At 43.0% G+C, this 14614-nt stretch overlaps 2 protein-coding genes across 7 annotated transcripts in view; one reads left to right on the forward strand and one right to left on the reverse strand.

Moving 5' to 3' along the window:
• SETD4 (SET domain containing 4) overlaps positions 1–14344 on the forward strand; it is a 242220-nt gene extending 227876 nt beyond the window's left edge. Inside the window, exons 1-11 of one of the 5 annotated variants that reach the window (XM_079312535.1) lie at positions 6325–6434; positions 7545–7648; positions 8094–8189; positions 8983–9020; positions 9250–9338; positions 9989–10418; positions 10634–10808; positions 12005–12086; positions 12356–12436; positions 13521–13644; positions 13886–14344. In XM_079312535.1, the coding sequence (XP_079168661.1) occupies positions 6340–6434; positions 7545–7648; positions 8094–8189; positions 8983–9020; positions 9250–9338; positions 9989–10418; positions 10634–10808; positions 12005–12086; positions 12356–12436; positions 13521–13644; positions 13886–14020 (1449 nt within the window). In that variant the 5' untranslated portion in view covers positions 6325–6339 and the 3' untranslated portion in view covers positions 14021–14344. Of the gene's footprint in view, positions 1–6324; positions 7087–7385; positions 7649–8093; positions 8190–8982; positions 9021–9249; positions 9339–9988; positions 10419–10633; positions 10809–12004; positions 12087–12355; positions 12437–13520; positions 13645–13885 lie in introns of those variants that run through there. The other 4 variants (XM_079312536.1, XM_079312538.1, XM_079312537.1 and 1 more) reach the window with 4 other exon arrangements.
• LOC306805303 (carbonyl reductase [NADPH] 1-like) lies at positions 861–6347 on the reverse strand. Of its 2 annotated transcripts, none has more exons than XM_079312940.1 (4): positions 6216–6347; positions 4911–5234; positions 2538–2645; positions 861–1787 (listed from the first exon to the last, which is right to left on the reverse strand). In XM_079312940.1, exons 2-4 carry the CDS (start codon positions 5194–5196, stop codon positions 1351–1353), a joined length of 831 nt encoding a protein of 276 aa, XP_079169066.1. In that variant the 5' UTR covers positions 5197–5234; positions 6216–6347; the 3' UTR covers positions 861–1350. The 2 variants fall into 2 exon arrangements, with proteins under 2 accessions (XP_079169066.1, XP_079169067.1); XM_079312941.1 differs by having other exon boundaries at positions 4911–5237; positions 6216–6256.
• Positions 14345–14614: the final 270 nt, after the last annotated feature.

Genomic DNA, 14614 nt, shown 5'->3' on the forward strand with positions numbered 1-14614 from the left:
CACTGGAGATTTCCTGGCTGTGGTTAAGTCTGGTCAGTCCTGGTCCTTGCACAAAACAAAGGCCAAGGTGTGTCTGGAACATTTGGAGATGCCACAGAGATGGACACACAGCTTCTGAAGCTCAGTGACTCAGGCAGCACTTGAGGGATGAAGAATTAGGCAGGATTCCCCAGTGCTGGATTAAATCTCCTAAAGCTCTGACTAAATCCAAAAGTAACACAACTGGAAGGGCACACACAAACTGGTTTTTCTCTGGGGCAGATCAGGAAGGTTGAGTTACAGTGTAGCAGCCAAAACTTCACATATATTTTGTATTTTTTCCCCCTAAACCCAAGACCTTTGAGGCTTTTTTTATCTTCCCAGAGAATAGATTACCCTAAGAACTTTGGGCCTTCCCTTCAAGGAGCTCTGAGGCATGACTGATGAGGTCATTCTTCACAAAAACAATGTTCCTGTATGTTAAAAAACCAACTTATAAGCAGCCCTTTGTTCTGTGCTGATAAGAATTTAAACCCCCCCAATATTTATTTCCAATTCCTTCCACTCCAAGGCTTCCCAACCCGACCTGTTCTGGGGGAGGGCAGTCAGCATCACCTCCCTGACTCCTGATTAATAATTAACAAGCCCAGTATTGATTTGTCATTACTAACAACAGCTTTATGGGCAATTGTTTCCAGTTCCTTCAGCCTCAGAAGAGGCAATTTCTCAACTCTGAGAGTTTGAAAGTCAATAAGCAGCATTTAAACAAATGTAGAGCTCACCACATCACTTGCTTTTCCTATTGCTGTGATGTGGAGAGCACTTAATTCACATTTTACTAAGGAAACTTCTGGCTGTGCATTAAAAGAACTGAGGAACACTTTGCTGTGTCAGGTGTGTTGTTTATTTTCTCTGTATTTAGTGCAGACATCACAAATCTCAGCCACAAATGCAGCTGCAGAAAATGAAAAGACATTTGCCAACTTTCTAAGTTTTTAATACCGGAATATAAATCAGTAATTATTTATTGTATATTAATAACACCAGCTGATTATGTTTGGCTATAAATGGTGGATCAGTGCTATTTTTATTTTTACCTAATTCTGTTTAGTTCTGATAGGAAGGAATGTTTGTCCAACAGTGATTCTGGTCTTGCTGATCACAGCAGCTCTAAAATAATCCCATTCTCTTTAGAAAGACTCCAGAACAGCTCTGGATCCTGGATAATTCTGCTGTGATGAGAGATAAGGCACCTGCTTCCTCATCCTAGCTCCATGTCTGAGATCCATCCCAGGGGAGTGGGGAAAGGGCTGGCACTGATGGGATTAGAGGAAAATCAGGAAAAGGGGCTCCATGCCCTCCTCCCTGAGCTCACCAGGGCTGGACAGTTTTTTCACTGACATATTGGCCATGAGGAGCATCAGCACTGGAAGGCAAAAGGGCCAAATACACAGGGGTCTCAGCCCCCTCCTCTGGGGACTTGGTGGCTTTGGGACCTGCCATGTCTGTCCTGACCCAGCCGGGGCAGCAGGCGTTGAGCAGGATGTGGTCACCTTTCCTCTGCTCATTCAACAGCCGGGCTTGGATCCTGGACAGGACAGTCACCCCAATTTTGGACACCCCATAGGCAGTGTTTGGCCACCCCTCTTTCTCATGGATGTTTTTCTTGGCATCTTCCACGAATTTGGTCATGAGCTGCACCAGCTCCTCCTCAGTGATGGTGTCACTGCGGAATTTCTGCTGGAGCTGCTGGCTGCAGCGCCCCAGGGCTGAGGCACTCACCATGCTGGAGACATTCACCACCCTGCCTGAAAAGAGAATAAAAACTCAGCACTCACACACATTGTAAACACACACTCCTCAAGGAATGCCTGCAAAATCGTTTAACTGGATTGTTTTGAAGAGCTCATGGGAAAAAAAATCAGATGAACTCAATGTTTGTATTTCTCATAAACATCATGAGAGGTAATTTAAGGTGCAAAAGTTTCAGATAAACCTCCAGGAAACAACTTCACAATCAGCAGGTACATTCTTACTACAGCAGAAATAATACTTGGAGATTTACAAGTTTAAGGATTTATCTCCCAGCACTTCAGTAAGAGGAACAAGTCAGCTGAATCAGTAAATCACTCATCACCTCCAAAATTATGTTGCACTGTTTCACTTCTTTCCTGCTACTTCACAGCCGTTCTGCTGGTGAATTTGGGGATTTAATCTTAAAAGCCACAGTAATTAATCCTGTTAATGACTTTATTAACAGTCATCCTTCACTGTAGACTGCAACTTTGGCACTGTTTCCTCTCTCCCCAAAATTGACTCACTCTATTTTTCCCTTCTCCCCCCAGGAAATAAAAACCTGTTTTTCATCTACTTGATTTCATTTGTTTTTTTCCTTGAAAACCTCGTTGTATTTAAATATTAGGAGAGACTACATTTCATTTATAGCAGCAAACACATCAAACTCTGAAACATTGGTGGAGTGCCTGAGCCTGGACAGCATTTCCCATTTAAAAAGGCCAAAATTCAAACAAAACTCTTTCTCTACTTGTTTCACTCACCATAAGGCTTCATAAGGGGCAGCAATTCTGTGCAAACATTCCTGGTTCCAAAAAAGTTTGTCTTCAGTGTAACCTCAGCTTGGACTGCAAATGGAGCAGTGTCATTAACTGGTCATAAGAGGTAGGAAAGAAGGAGAAAAAAAAGAACAAAAATTAGAATTGTAACACTGTTTGAATAAAAGTTACCAAACCCCAAAAGTTCAAGTTCCAGCATTGCTCCTCTCTGCTCCAGGCTCCCTCTGTGCTGGAATGGAGCCTCCTGCATGGACTGGGCAGGTGTCAACTTGTCTCCAAATCCATGAGAATTCAAAAGGGAAATTGTAACAGCTCGTTATTTGATGTGGGTTTTATTACAAAACACATTTAATGACTCACACTCATTTGCATTTAAATCTCACACATGAAGCCAGATCATGACCCATGGGCAGGGGGAGAAGTAAAATCCTACAGAACCCCAAACTCCTGCTTCCATATCCTCCCTTCCTTACACCCCAAACTCCACTTGTGTGTCTTACAGGATATTCTGTAACATCCTGAACTCCCCTGATTTAAGAAGTTTTATCAGACAGCTCCTTCCAGAGAGGCTCATCCAGAACACCACACCTCCATCATCATTTGATACAGGACATGATGCTACAACTAAGAAAAGAAAGCATAAATTCTGGGATGGCAGCAAAAACTTGGTGAGGCAGGACACAAGCTTGGGTGCAAATACCAACCTGGGAAACAAGAATTAAAACTATGAGAGAAGCATCACAACAAGTTCTTACACAGACCTTGCACCCTCTGTGTTTGATACTCACAGCAACAGCTCCAAGAGGGTCCTTTATCACATCCTAAATTCTGTGACCTACTGCTGACCTAGCTGCTGTCAGCTTGAGGAAAGTCAAGGCTAAACATCTGGAAGTGATACTTTAATTGCTGCTGGAATCTTTCCTGAGCACACCCTAAAGCTCAGACAATTCTATTAAGAGCTGCCTCCTGACAAGCTGATCTTATGCAGTTTTCCTATAAAGTAACAGGCAAAAGAGTGACTGAGCTTCAGAACATCACTCCCACTCCATGAGAAGTTCCCTATTCTCTTTCAGTGGGAAGCCATTCCCCCTTGGAAGGTCCCAGTTAGGTGACCCCAAAGCTTCTCCTGTGCAGGTGAACAATCCCAGCTGTGCCAGCCTTTCCTGCCAGCAGAGCTGCTCCATCCTCTGCTCATCCTGCTGCCTCCTCTGGGCTCTGCAGCAGCTCCAGCTCCTCCCTGGGCTGGGGCAGCTCTGCAGGTGGGAGCAGAGCACAGGGACACAATCCCCTCCATAAACCACCAGCCAGATTTGTGACTTGCTCTGTCTGCAGCCAACATGCTTCTGGATTTCATACACACAACAAAAATGCATCCTTCCACCTTGAAAGTGCTGTGTCTTCTCACCTTCCCTGCCTTCCTGCTCACTGGAAGGGGAAAGGGTTAAATTCTTGCTCAACACAGCAGGATTTGAGTGAACTGGTTTAGAGGTGACTGAAAGGCCTCAGGAAGTTCAAGACAGCAAAACCCACCCAGGGATGAAGGTGCTGCTTCATCAGCTGGAATCCCTGAGCAGATAATGCAGAGAACAAAGCATGGGGTGGAGAAGGGAGAAACCACAACTCTCTGAGGCACAGGGCTGATATTCCCAGTGGTGATGGGCTCCCATTCCCTGGTGGAACTCCTGAGCACTGAGAAAATTAACCCAACCCAGCTCACCTGCCCTTTGTGCCTCAACACTTCCATGTGGTATAAACACAGCCCTCCAGAGAAATATGTTTACAGAATCATGGAATTATTATGGCTGGAAAAGCTTTCCCAGCCCATGCACTCCCAGCTGTGCCCCATGTCCACCTTGTCCCCAGCCCAGAGCTCTGAGTGCCACCTCCAGGTGACACCTCCAAGGATGGGCACTGCAAACCTCCCTGGCAGCTGCCTTTCTGTGGCCCTTACATGCCCAGGGAGAATCTTAGAGGATTTTTCCAGTCTAGCTTTCTCAGGCTCAGTTAGGATTTTTCTCAAGCTCTAGCTTGAGACATAAGAGAAAGAATTATAACAGAAGGTAAACACCTGTTGGATCTGTGAGAATGCCTGGGACAAGAGGTGTTTCCATCTCTGACCAAGGAATCTTCTGTATTTTGTTTCGCATTAACTCTCTTATTTAAAGCTATGGTTTCCTTCAATAAATTGCTCTTTCTTGTACCATACAAGAGAGTGCCATGTTACTGTGCCCTAACATCTTTCCCACGGAGAAATTCCTCCTGCTGTCCACATGCCCCTCCCTGGCACACATCCTATTTTAGATAGGAAGTCTACCCAAGCAAAAACCCAGCATGGCACTGGCACAGGACACTTCCCACCTTTGAAAGCAATGCCAGCATTGTTCACCAGCACGTTGATCCCTCCATACTTGTCCTTCAGGAAATCCCGGAGCGCTCGGATGCTCTGCAGGTCATCGATGTCCAGCTGGTGGAAAAGTGGCTTCAGCCCCTCCTGCTGGAGCTGTGCCACGGCAGCCTGGCCACGCTGGGGATCCCGGGATGTCAGGTACACATCCCCCGGGAATTGCTTGCACAGAGCTCGAACGATGGCCAAGCCAATGCCTTTGTTGGAGCCTGTCACCACGGCCACGGGCACGTTGGACATTGTCCCCTCGGAAGGAAGGCGTGTCAATGTCACAGGAACTGCTAAGGGCAAAGAAAAGTTCGGTCACACACAGAAAATGGCTGTTTGGAAAGCAATTAGAAGCATTAGAATGGTTTGCATTAGAAGGGATCTTAATGATCATCTCATTGTCATGGACACATTCCACTATCCACGTTGATCCAAGCCTTGAACATTTCCAGCAGTGTGGAGTCCACAACCTCCCTGGGCAAGTGTTTTTTGTTTTGTTTTTTTTTTTTTCCTTTAAAATATTATTTAAAATTCCACCTTGGATTATGTGAAACTACATTCCTGTGCAAGCCGTGTAAATTCCTAAGGTAGCACGAGGTATTCACAGGGAAATCTGGTGCTAAGGCCAATAGGTGAAGAGCGAAATGAAAAATCTCGACTAAAAAATGTCAGTGATTAATCTTTAGTACTAAATTAACTTTTTGCATGAGTACAAACAAAACAAAACTTAGAGCTGACAGTACTTTCCATCTTTTGGGAATATTCAATTGGTTCAGCTCAAGTTTTGCCGAAAACCTCAGGCTCAAAACCTGTTCTAAGAGCAAGGTGTCCCTGTCCATGGCAAGGGTTGGAACTGAATGATCTTTAAGGTCCCAAACCACGAAAAAAAAAAAAAAAGGAGGAGTTTTATCTTCCAGTGCCAGGCAGGAGGAGCAATTAGAGCCTTTTGGGAGAAAACAGAGGCCGGTTGTGTAACACAGCATCAGAAAACTTGCTGCTTTTCTAGCACTGCATTTAAAGAAGCTGTATTTCCCTCATAAAAACAAGTGCGTTTGTTCCCTTTTGGCATCATCACCTCTCTTCCAAATTTACTTGCAACCCTAAGCGGGGTTAACCCTGTAACACTCCAGAGTGACTCCCAGGGACAGCAGCGCCATTCCCACCTCACCAAGTCTCCCTCTCCTCCTGTTCCCCTCAGGGGGGGAACCCGCCATGAACCCCCAGGGGGGTGAAGGATCCGGGGGTGACACAGCCAGCACCCCATCACCCACCTCCAGCACGGCGGGCGCCTCTCCTCGTCCCTCAGCTCCACACAGCGAGGACAGAACCCGCGATTCTGAAACACGAACGCTTCTTAACAGCGTTCAGGGAAAGGAGATGGCGACGCCCCCTAAGATGGCGGGGCAGCCCCGCCTCAGGGGCGGGCGAGCGGGAGGGGACTGGCGAAGGGGGACAGCGGGGGAATGTCGGTGTTTGTGTGCCATTAACAGGTGGGTTTGGGGCACCGGGCAGCAATTCCAGCCTGGGAGAAGCTCTGGAATCACAGTCTGGGCTCCCCGGGAGAGGTGGCGGGGCACGGGCGGTTCCCGCTCTCGCAGCGCTGCCGGGGCCGGTTCGCTCCGTGCCGGGCCGGGGGTTTGTGCCGAGCGGGGAGCGGGGGTCTGGTTAGCGCAGGGGTGGGATAATATGGGGTGGGATTTGGGCTCCGTGGTATCTGAGCCCAATAGGATGGGATGGGAGGGAATAGGATGGGAGGGAATGGGATGGAGGGCCGGGCTCTGGAGGAGCCCGAGCGCCTGTGGGGGATCGCGGCTCCCTGAGGCCCTCCCTGCTGGAAGGGTAAAAACTGAGCCTGGGGTTCAGCTCAGGGCGCTTTTAGCAAGAGGACGGAGATTGGGGAAAGGTTTTTCCCTGTCTCCGAGGTGCTGGGCACTGCCCAGGGAATGGGCACGGCCCGAGGCTGCCAGAGCTCCAGGAGCTGCCAGGAATGGACAGGCTGGGATTGTTGGGGGCAGGGACAGGGTGATCTCTGTGTGTTTATTCCAACTCAGGATATTCCGTGATTCTTTGAAAGATCATCCCATCCCATCCTGTCCCATTATTCCATTATCCCATCTGATCCTATTATCCCATCCCATTATCGCATCCCATCCCATCCCATCCCATCCCATCCCATCCCATCCCATCCCATCCCATCCCATCCCATCCCATCCCATCCCATCCCATCCCATTATCCCATCCCATTATCCCATCCCATCCCATTATCCCATCCCATCCCATTATCCCATCCCATCCCATTATCCCATCCCATCCCATCCCATTATCCCATCCCATTATCCCATCCCATCCCATTATCCCATCCCATTATCCCATCCCATCCCATCCCCATCCCCATCCCCATCCCATCCCATTATCCCTTCCCCATTCCCAGGCTGCTCCAGCCCCAATGTCCAACCTGGCCTTGGACACTTCCAGGAGCAGCCACAGCTACACCCTGTGTAATAAATTAAATAATAACAAAAACCACCCTCACAGTAATAAATTTGAAAGTGACTTTAAATGTTTCTAAATCAGTTATTTTAATTTTTTTTTAAATTCAGATTCTCTAAAAAAGGCAAAAATCTCTTGCTTGATATGAAGAAAAGCAGAGGTCGGACAGGTCGAAAGAGAAGAAGGAAACACTTGAGGAGTTTTAAGGATGGAGGTATCATCACACCTGGAAGTGAAATAATAAAATAATTTTTCTCAAGTTGTCATTTTATTATTTATGTTTTCAAAAGATTTCATGCTTGGAAAATTACAATCATAAATGTTATATTTTTTTTAATATGCAATTTTCTGAGCATCAATTTACAATCCCAAGCAGAGCATAGTGAATTTTCTGAGCTCTCTTTTCTGCCTAATGGCAGATATTACACTATTCTAAAATTCCTCGGATATTCTGAATAACTCACACATTTTTGAGACCTCCCAGTGCCCAGAGACCCAAAATTTATTTAATTCAATGAGATTCTTTCTTGCCATTCTGTTACGCTTTAAAATGTCCAAAATACAGTTTTTCTGACTATACAGTAAAATGTTTATATTTCCTTTATTGTCCATCAGAGTGCTCTTTAATAACATCATTTTTTTTTAATTTTTATTTTTAGTCAACTGCAGTCACAAGCTGGAATACATTAAACTGAAGAAGTGGCTAAAAGAGAGAGGATTTGAAGACAGTAATTTAAGGCCAGCAGAATTCTGGGGTAATGCTTTAATTATTTATTGATATTATACATTTCTGAATCTCCTAATAATTTTAGATTCCTGCTTTCATTTGGAATTATGCACCTAGCTGGCATCAGGAAAAAAAAAACCAGTTATTGATACTCTTCCAAGGATTCTTGGAATGTCAATTTAACATGAAAAAGTAGATAAGGAGGCCTGAAAAAGCCAAAATTTGAAGTGTTAATGAAACAGATTTTGGAATTTAGCCTTGTTAAATAACAAGTTTATAACTTAGATAACTTGTTTAATAAACAAGATAACTTGTTTATCTTTTTATCCCCTCAGCAGAGAGCTGAGGTTCACTTAGTAAAGTTTACAGTAAAGATTTATACTTATATTTTTTCTCTTTATGCAAGTTATATTTAAAACAGTTTGTAATATTATAGACAGAGCAGAAAGAATGGAGCAGAGAAAAATATTGTGACTAGAAATGCTGAAGTGTAGTTAAAACACTGAAACCAAGAGGTGCAGCTGATGAAAGATGTGTTTGAGGAAAAAATGGAATAAAAGAAGGTGAATAATTGCTATGAGTGGGAAAACAAAAAAACTGAATAATGATAGAACTGGACAGCAAATGCTGCAGGATATGCAGGGAAAAGATCCTGAAAAATAAAGAGAATTGGAGAACAAAGAAATGAGACCTATCTGGAGCAGTCCATAACTGGATTTCTGTTTGTAAGACACAGTGTCTGTGTCTGTGCTGACCTGATCACAGATCTCTGATTTTCCATCTCTGCATTTATTTACTCCTGCTCTTTGTTCCTTCTTCAGAGACAGGGAGAGGATTGATGACAACAAAATCTCTTCAGGTGAGTGATGTTGTTTCTAATGCAGGAACTCTTCAGTTTTTTTTTTTTTTTAACATTTAATGATTTTTGCAACAAGCAAAGCTCAGAATTCCATTGTGAATATAATTTCTGACTTATAGACTGTTGCAGCCATAATGTGAAACCACCAGTCCCTACAGCATTTAGATGAGTCCTTTACATTGATTTTTACTGTTTTTTGTCTGTAATTTTTTTTCCTCCTTCCTCAAAGGCAGGAGATCTGATTATTTCCTTGCCTGAGAAGTGTTTGCTCACCACAGGCACGGTCCTCAGCAGCTGCCTGGGAGGACACATTGTGAAGTAAGTGCCAAGTGACACCTGATGGCCTTTAGTGGGGTCTTTTCAGCAGAAATGAATCCTCTGAATGGGGTGGTGGAGCTTTCAACTGAATATCCAGAGTGGTGCCAGCATTGCAGGGATGTGGAATGCTCAGATAGGGAAAAAATTCTAATACTGAACATCCCCTTTTAGTTTGGCAGAGCTGGAGAGAGAGCACAGGCTGGGCTGGAGCTGCTTCAGAGCCTACTTGGCTCTAAATATCAATTAAGAATGTTTTTTGGGGAATTTTTGAATCAGCTTCAATAGGAGAAGGAAGATAAAACTGGGCTGCAAAGTCAGGGCCCTTTAGAAAATTTGGAACAATTTGTAAAATTTGGAACAAAACCCCATGCTGAGCATTGAATACTTGTGTATCCTAAAAAAACCCAACCCAGGGGTGAACCTGAACTTGTTATTACAAACCAGCTTTTATTGCTGATTTATTGAAATCAGCCAAAGGACTTGGAGATGAATTACAAATAAATTTCAAACAGAAGCTATTTATAACTTCCAAAAAGCTCTGAGAGAGATAAAACACTGCTGTGTCCATTTCCCATCTCACCTCTGCAGGTCTGCTGTGTATTATTATTTTTTTTTTTAATTTTAATTTTATTTCTATTTTATTGCAATAGATGGAAGCCCCCTGTGTCTCCTTTGCTGGCACTGTGCACATTTTTGATAGCAGAGAAACATGCTGGGGAGAAATCTGCATGGAAACCTTACCTGGATGTTCTACCCAAAACTTACACTTGCCTTGCTTGTTTGGAACCTGATGTCACAAATCTGCTCCCCAAACCCTTAAAAAAGAAGGCTCAGGAGCAAAAAATGATGATCCAAGAGCTGTTTAGGTCTTCCAAAGCTTTCTTCTCTTCCCTTCAGCCTTTATTTGCTGAGAACACAGGAACTATTTTTAATTACAGTGCTTTGGAGTGGGCTTGGTGCACTATAAATACCAGGACAATTTACATGAAACATCCACACAGGGAATGTTTTTCCCTGGAGCCAGATGTTTATGCATTGGCACCATATTTAGATTTGCTAAACCACAGCCCAAATGTTCAGGTAAGAAGCTCCAAATAGATCAGTAAATTTCTTTTTAAGTGTGCTCTGCCAATGCCATCTGCATTTATGTGATGGGTGAGGAGTGTGGGGAGGTCAGTGAGGGATTTCACAGAGGGGAAAATTGTCTCAGATCCTCAGGAATTGGATAATTCAAAGGTTTGTTTCCTTTTTCACCCTACCAAGAGTAAAAACCTTTTATTTTTCACTCCCTGAAGGTCAAGGCTGCATTTAATGAGCAGACAAGGAGTTATGAAATTTGGACAAATTCACAGTGCAAAAAATACCAGGAAGTTTTTATCTGTTATGGACCTCATGATAATCAGAGGCTGCTGCTGGAATATGGATTTGTTGCCATGGACAATCCTCACAGCAGTGTTTATGTCTCACCAGGTGGGATTTATGGATTGAAAGGCACAATAACAGAGAATTGTGTACATTCTCAAGGGGTGGAAAAGGGTTTGATACCTTCCAAATCCCCAAAAAACCTTCAAATTAAAAAAAAAAGGCAAATCTCCACAAAACTCCCAAAAATCCACAAAAAGCACCCCAACCAAAATAAACCCTACCAATCCCAAAAAGAAAACCAAATCCCAGAAAAAGCCCCAAACATTGAAAAAACCCAAAATCTTAGGAAAAATAACCAAATGCCATAAAACCCCAAATCTAATAAAAATCCCAAACCCAAATAAGCTCCAAATCCCAAAAAACCCCTCAAATCCCTGAAAAAACCCCAAATCCCCAAACCTCAAACCCAAAACCCCCACAAATCCCAAAAAGAAAACCAAATCCCAAACACTGAAAAAACCTCAAAATCTGAGGAAAAAACCCCAAATGCCAAAAAAGCCCAAATTTAATAAAATATCCAAACCCAAAAAGCTCCAAATTCCCAAAACCCCTCAAATCTCAAAAAAATCTAAAAAAACCCCAAACAACAACAACAACAAAAAAATCCCAACAAAAAAAACCCCCTCAAATCCCTGAAAAACCCCAAATCCCTAAAAAAACCCCAAATCCAAAAAAGGGTGAAATCTGAGAAAAATCCCCCCAAATTAAAAAAAAGTCAAATCCCAAAGAACCACAACCCCAAAATCCCCCAAATTCTTCCCAAACCCTTTTTAAAATCCCCCTAAATCCTCTGTAAATCCTGCCTTAAAATCCCCCAAATCTCAGTAAAACTTTCCTGGACTATCCCAGAATGTTGTGATTTTTTGGGAATAATATGATAATAGTGATTATTATAAAATTATTGTATCAATGGTGAATAAAAATGGTGATTATTAACAACATCTGTGTAGAGATTTCAGCTGGATGTCAGAGTTTACACTATTAACCTCAGGATTGAAATCCAGATCTCCACAAATTTAATTTCCTTCATAATTTCAGTTTGAGTCAAGATTTCTTTTATAAGGACACAATCCTGGAGATTGCTGATAGCTTTGGAGGATTCTGGAAAATTCACCAGAATGTAACAGGTTTTGATCTTAGAATTACATGAAAAATAGGATTGAAATCTTGTTTCAGAACTGATGATTGTGGGTTTTGTTACATACAATTTATTTAAATATTTAAACTGCATTTTTCTGCAGATACTCTCCTCAAATATTTGTCACCACTGGACAAGCAGAGAAAGGCCAAAATTTCCATTCTAAAGGATCATAATTACCTAGAGTAAGTATCTGGAGTGCTTTTTGGTTTTTTTTTTTGTTTCCTGCTGAGATTTTTATTCAGTGTTTCTGGGAGTCATATTTTGCTTCTAGCATCAAAATCCAATTTAAAAAAATAGAATTAATTGTTTTTTTAGCAAACTCACTGCTTGGGAGAGATGAAGTTGTAAACATCACTGTTAATACTGGTGATCTGAAATAGCTGATGTGTCTGAGGAAGAAAGCTGTCACCAAAGCTCACCTGAAGTTCATCTGATCCCTTTGTCTTTGTAGGAACCTGACCTTTGGGTGGGAGGGACCATCCTGGAGACTCCTCACAGCCCTCCAGGTGCTGGGGCTGGCAGCAGATGAGTTGTAAGTTGGAGCACCCTGAATGTTTGCTGGATGTGCAGGTGCCTTTTGCTTTTATTTCATGGGATCACCAAGGTGGGCAGAGCCCCTGAGGATCCCCCAGTGCCACCCCAGTGCCACCAGCATCACCCCAGCCCTGTCCCCAAGGGCCACATCCAGCCTGTGCTGAGCACTGCCCCAGACAGTGACTGCAAACCTCCCTGGGCAGCTCATCCCAATCCTGACCACTCTGCCAGGGGAATTTTCTTTCCCAATCTCCACCCTGAGCCTGCCCTGCTGCAATTTGAGGCCATTTCCTCTGCTCCTGTCCCTGCCCCTCCTGTCAGGGAGCTGTGCAGAGCCACAAGGTCCCCCCTGAGCCTCCTTTTCTCCAGGCTCAGCCCCTTCCCAGCTCTCTGAGCTGCTCTTCCCAGGATTTGTTTTCCAGACCCTTCAGTATTTTCTGTTTCCTTCACTCTTAGCTCTGTGGTTGCTGTGAGTGACATCCTGGGACAATTTTTTGGGTCTTCTGTGTCAGTTTTATTGACCCCAGGTGGGAAGTGAAAAGAAAGGCAGAGAACACCATTCACTAGAAAGTCATTGCTCTGTTACTGCTTTGGTGATTTTCTTCCTTGTGTTCCCTTTCTATTTCAAACCCCAGATATTCCTTCAAAGTTCATCCTCCAAACCTTTTTCCTGTTGGTTTGATTTTCATTTTTAAATGCTCTTAACCTGGCTTGATTTCCTTGAGTCATGTGTTCCACAGGCTGGAATTCCAGAGCCAAGGAAGTTGCTGAAATTCATCTCCAGGGAATGTCAGTGCACTTGGAACATTTATTTCAAATTCCAAATCTGCCTCAAACAGCAGGAATGGAAAATTATGACTTTGCTTGGAATAAATGAAATGAGGGGATCAATTATTGAGCAAAGGGTTGTTCAGAATTGTTTGTGCTTTGAAGATTAATTGCTGAGTGAAATAAATTGATCTAAGAACTAAAAATAAATCCCTGGGGAAGGTTACAAGACCAGGTGAGGGGCAGGGCACGTTTGGCATCCAGCTGGGGAGTGCAGCAAATAATTCTGTGTCCTTCAAACATTTTGGTTCCAGTGCCTGCTGGAGGAGGATCCTGCTTGGTGGTGTCACTTCAGCCAGGAATGAACAGCAGGCTTTGGATACAGCAGCAAAAATTTGTCAGTTTTTAATAGAGGAGACCCAGCATGTCCTTCTCCAGGTAATTTAGAAAAACAAGGAAACTCAGATTCCTTTCTCTACCAGAACAATGTCATTTTTCTGGAGAGAATTTTAATGATTTTTCTCTTCTTATTTTTTTTTTTTTTCCCTTTTTACTAGTAAAGTTTCTCTTTTGGAGTTTTAAAACCCCACAATAAAAAAGATTTCCACAAAATTTCTCTTCATGTCCTATTAAATAATTAGCATTTTGAATCATTTCATCCCATTTCTCTCATCTCCAGATTTCCCAGCTGAAAAGGGAGAAAGAGAACCTCAAATCCCAGCTGGCTTTGGTGGAAATGCTGCACTCAGAAAACCTCAAGATCCTTCAAAAATCAGCTGAGATTCTTTACAACATGAATTTAGGAACAACTTGAGCCCCCTGGAGCTGTGACAGCTCTAATTGGTCAGGGATTATTGCCAGATTAATACTCTTTTGATGGACCTGAGCAGCAAAGATTAATTTCAAAATTCATCAGAATAATTTTGTTCTTTGCTGACCTTGACAGAAAAGGTTCTGCTGAAGTGGAGACCTCGAGCTCCTTGGTTTGGAGAAAAGAGAATTTTTTTTAAAAGGGCATTTCAGGGCAGGACCCTGCAGAAATTTCATTTGGAATTGTGATTTTCTTGTGATTATTTTCCATGATGTGATTTTAGAGAGTGTTTATTTTTGTAAATATATTACTTCATTTTCTACAAGACTTGTCTGTTTTATTTTTTTTAAACCCTTTGTGGAGCTGAAACTCCATTTCTTACATCCTTGAGGCCAATTTACCTTCAGATTTGCCTAAATCATGATTTTAAGTCACTTGCCACCATATTTTACACCCTGATCATTCCTGATCAGTTTGGGTTGGATATCAGGAATTGTTTTTTTCATGGACAAGTTGTAAAACATTGGAACAGGAAGAGCCACTCATCTCTGGGAATGTTCAAAAATGTGAAAGTGGCACTTGAGGATTTAGTTTGAT

Source organism: Erithacus rubecula (assembly GCF_903797595.1).
Source record: "Erithacus rubecula genome assembly, chromosome: 1".
Taxonomy (NCBI): domain Eukaryota; kingdom Metazoa; phylum Chordata; class Aves; order Passeriformes; family Muscicapidae; genus Erithacus; species Erithacus rubecula.

What these genes read in the sequence shown, in the direction of transcription:
- LOC306805303 (XM_079312940.1), bottom strand. Translation starts at nt 5,196, where the DNA reads ATGTCCAACGTGCCCGTGGCCGTGGTGACAGGCTCCAACAAAGGCATT. An exon ending in TGCTGGCATTGCTTTCAAAG is followed by an intron (nt 2,646 to 4,910) that starts GTGGGAAGTGTC and finishes TCTTATGACCAG; the next exon opens with TTAATGACACTGCTCCATTT. An exon ending in GCCCCTTATGAAGCCTTATG is followed by an intron (nt 1,788 to 2,537) that starts GTGAGTGAAACA and finishes TTCTCTTTTCAG; the next exon opens with GCAGGGTGGTGAATGTCTCC.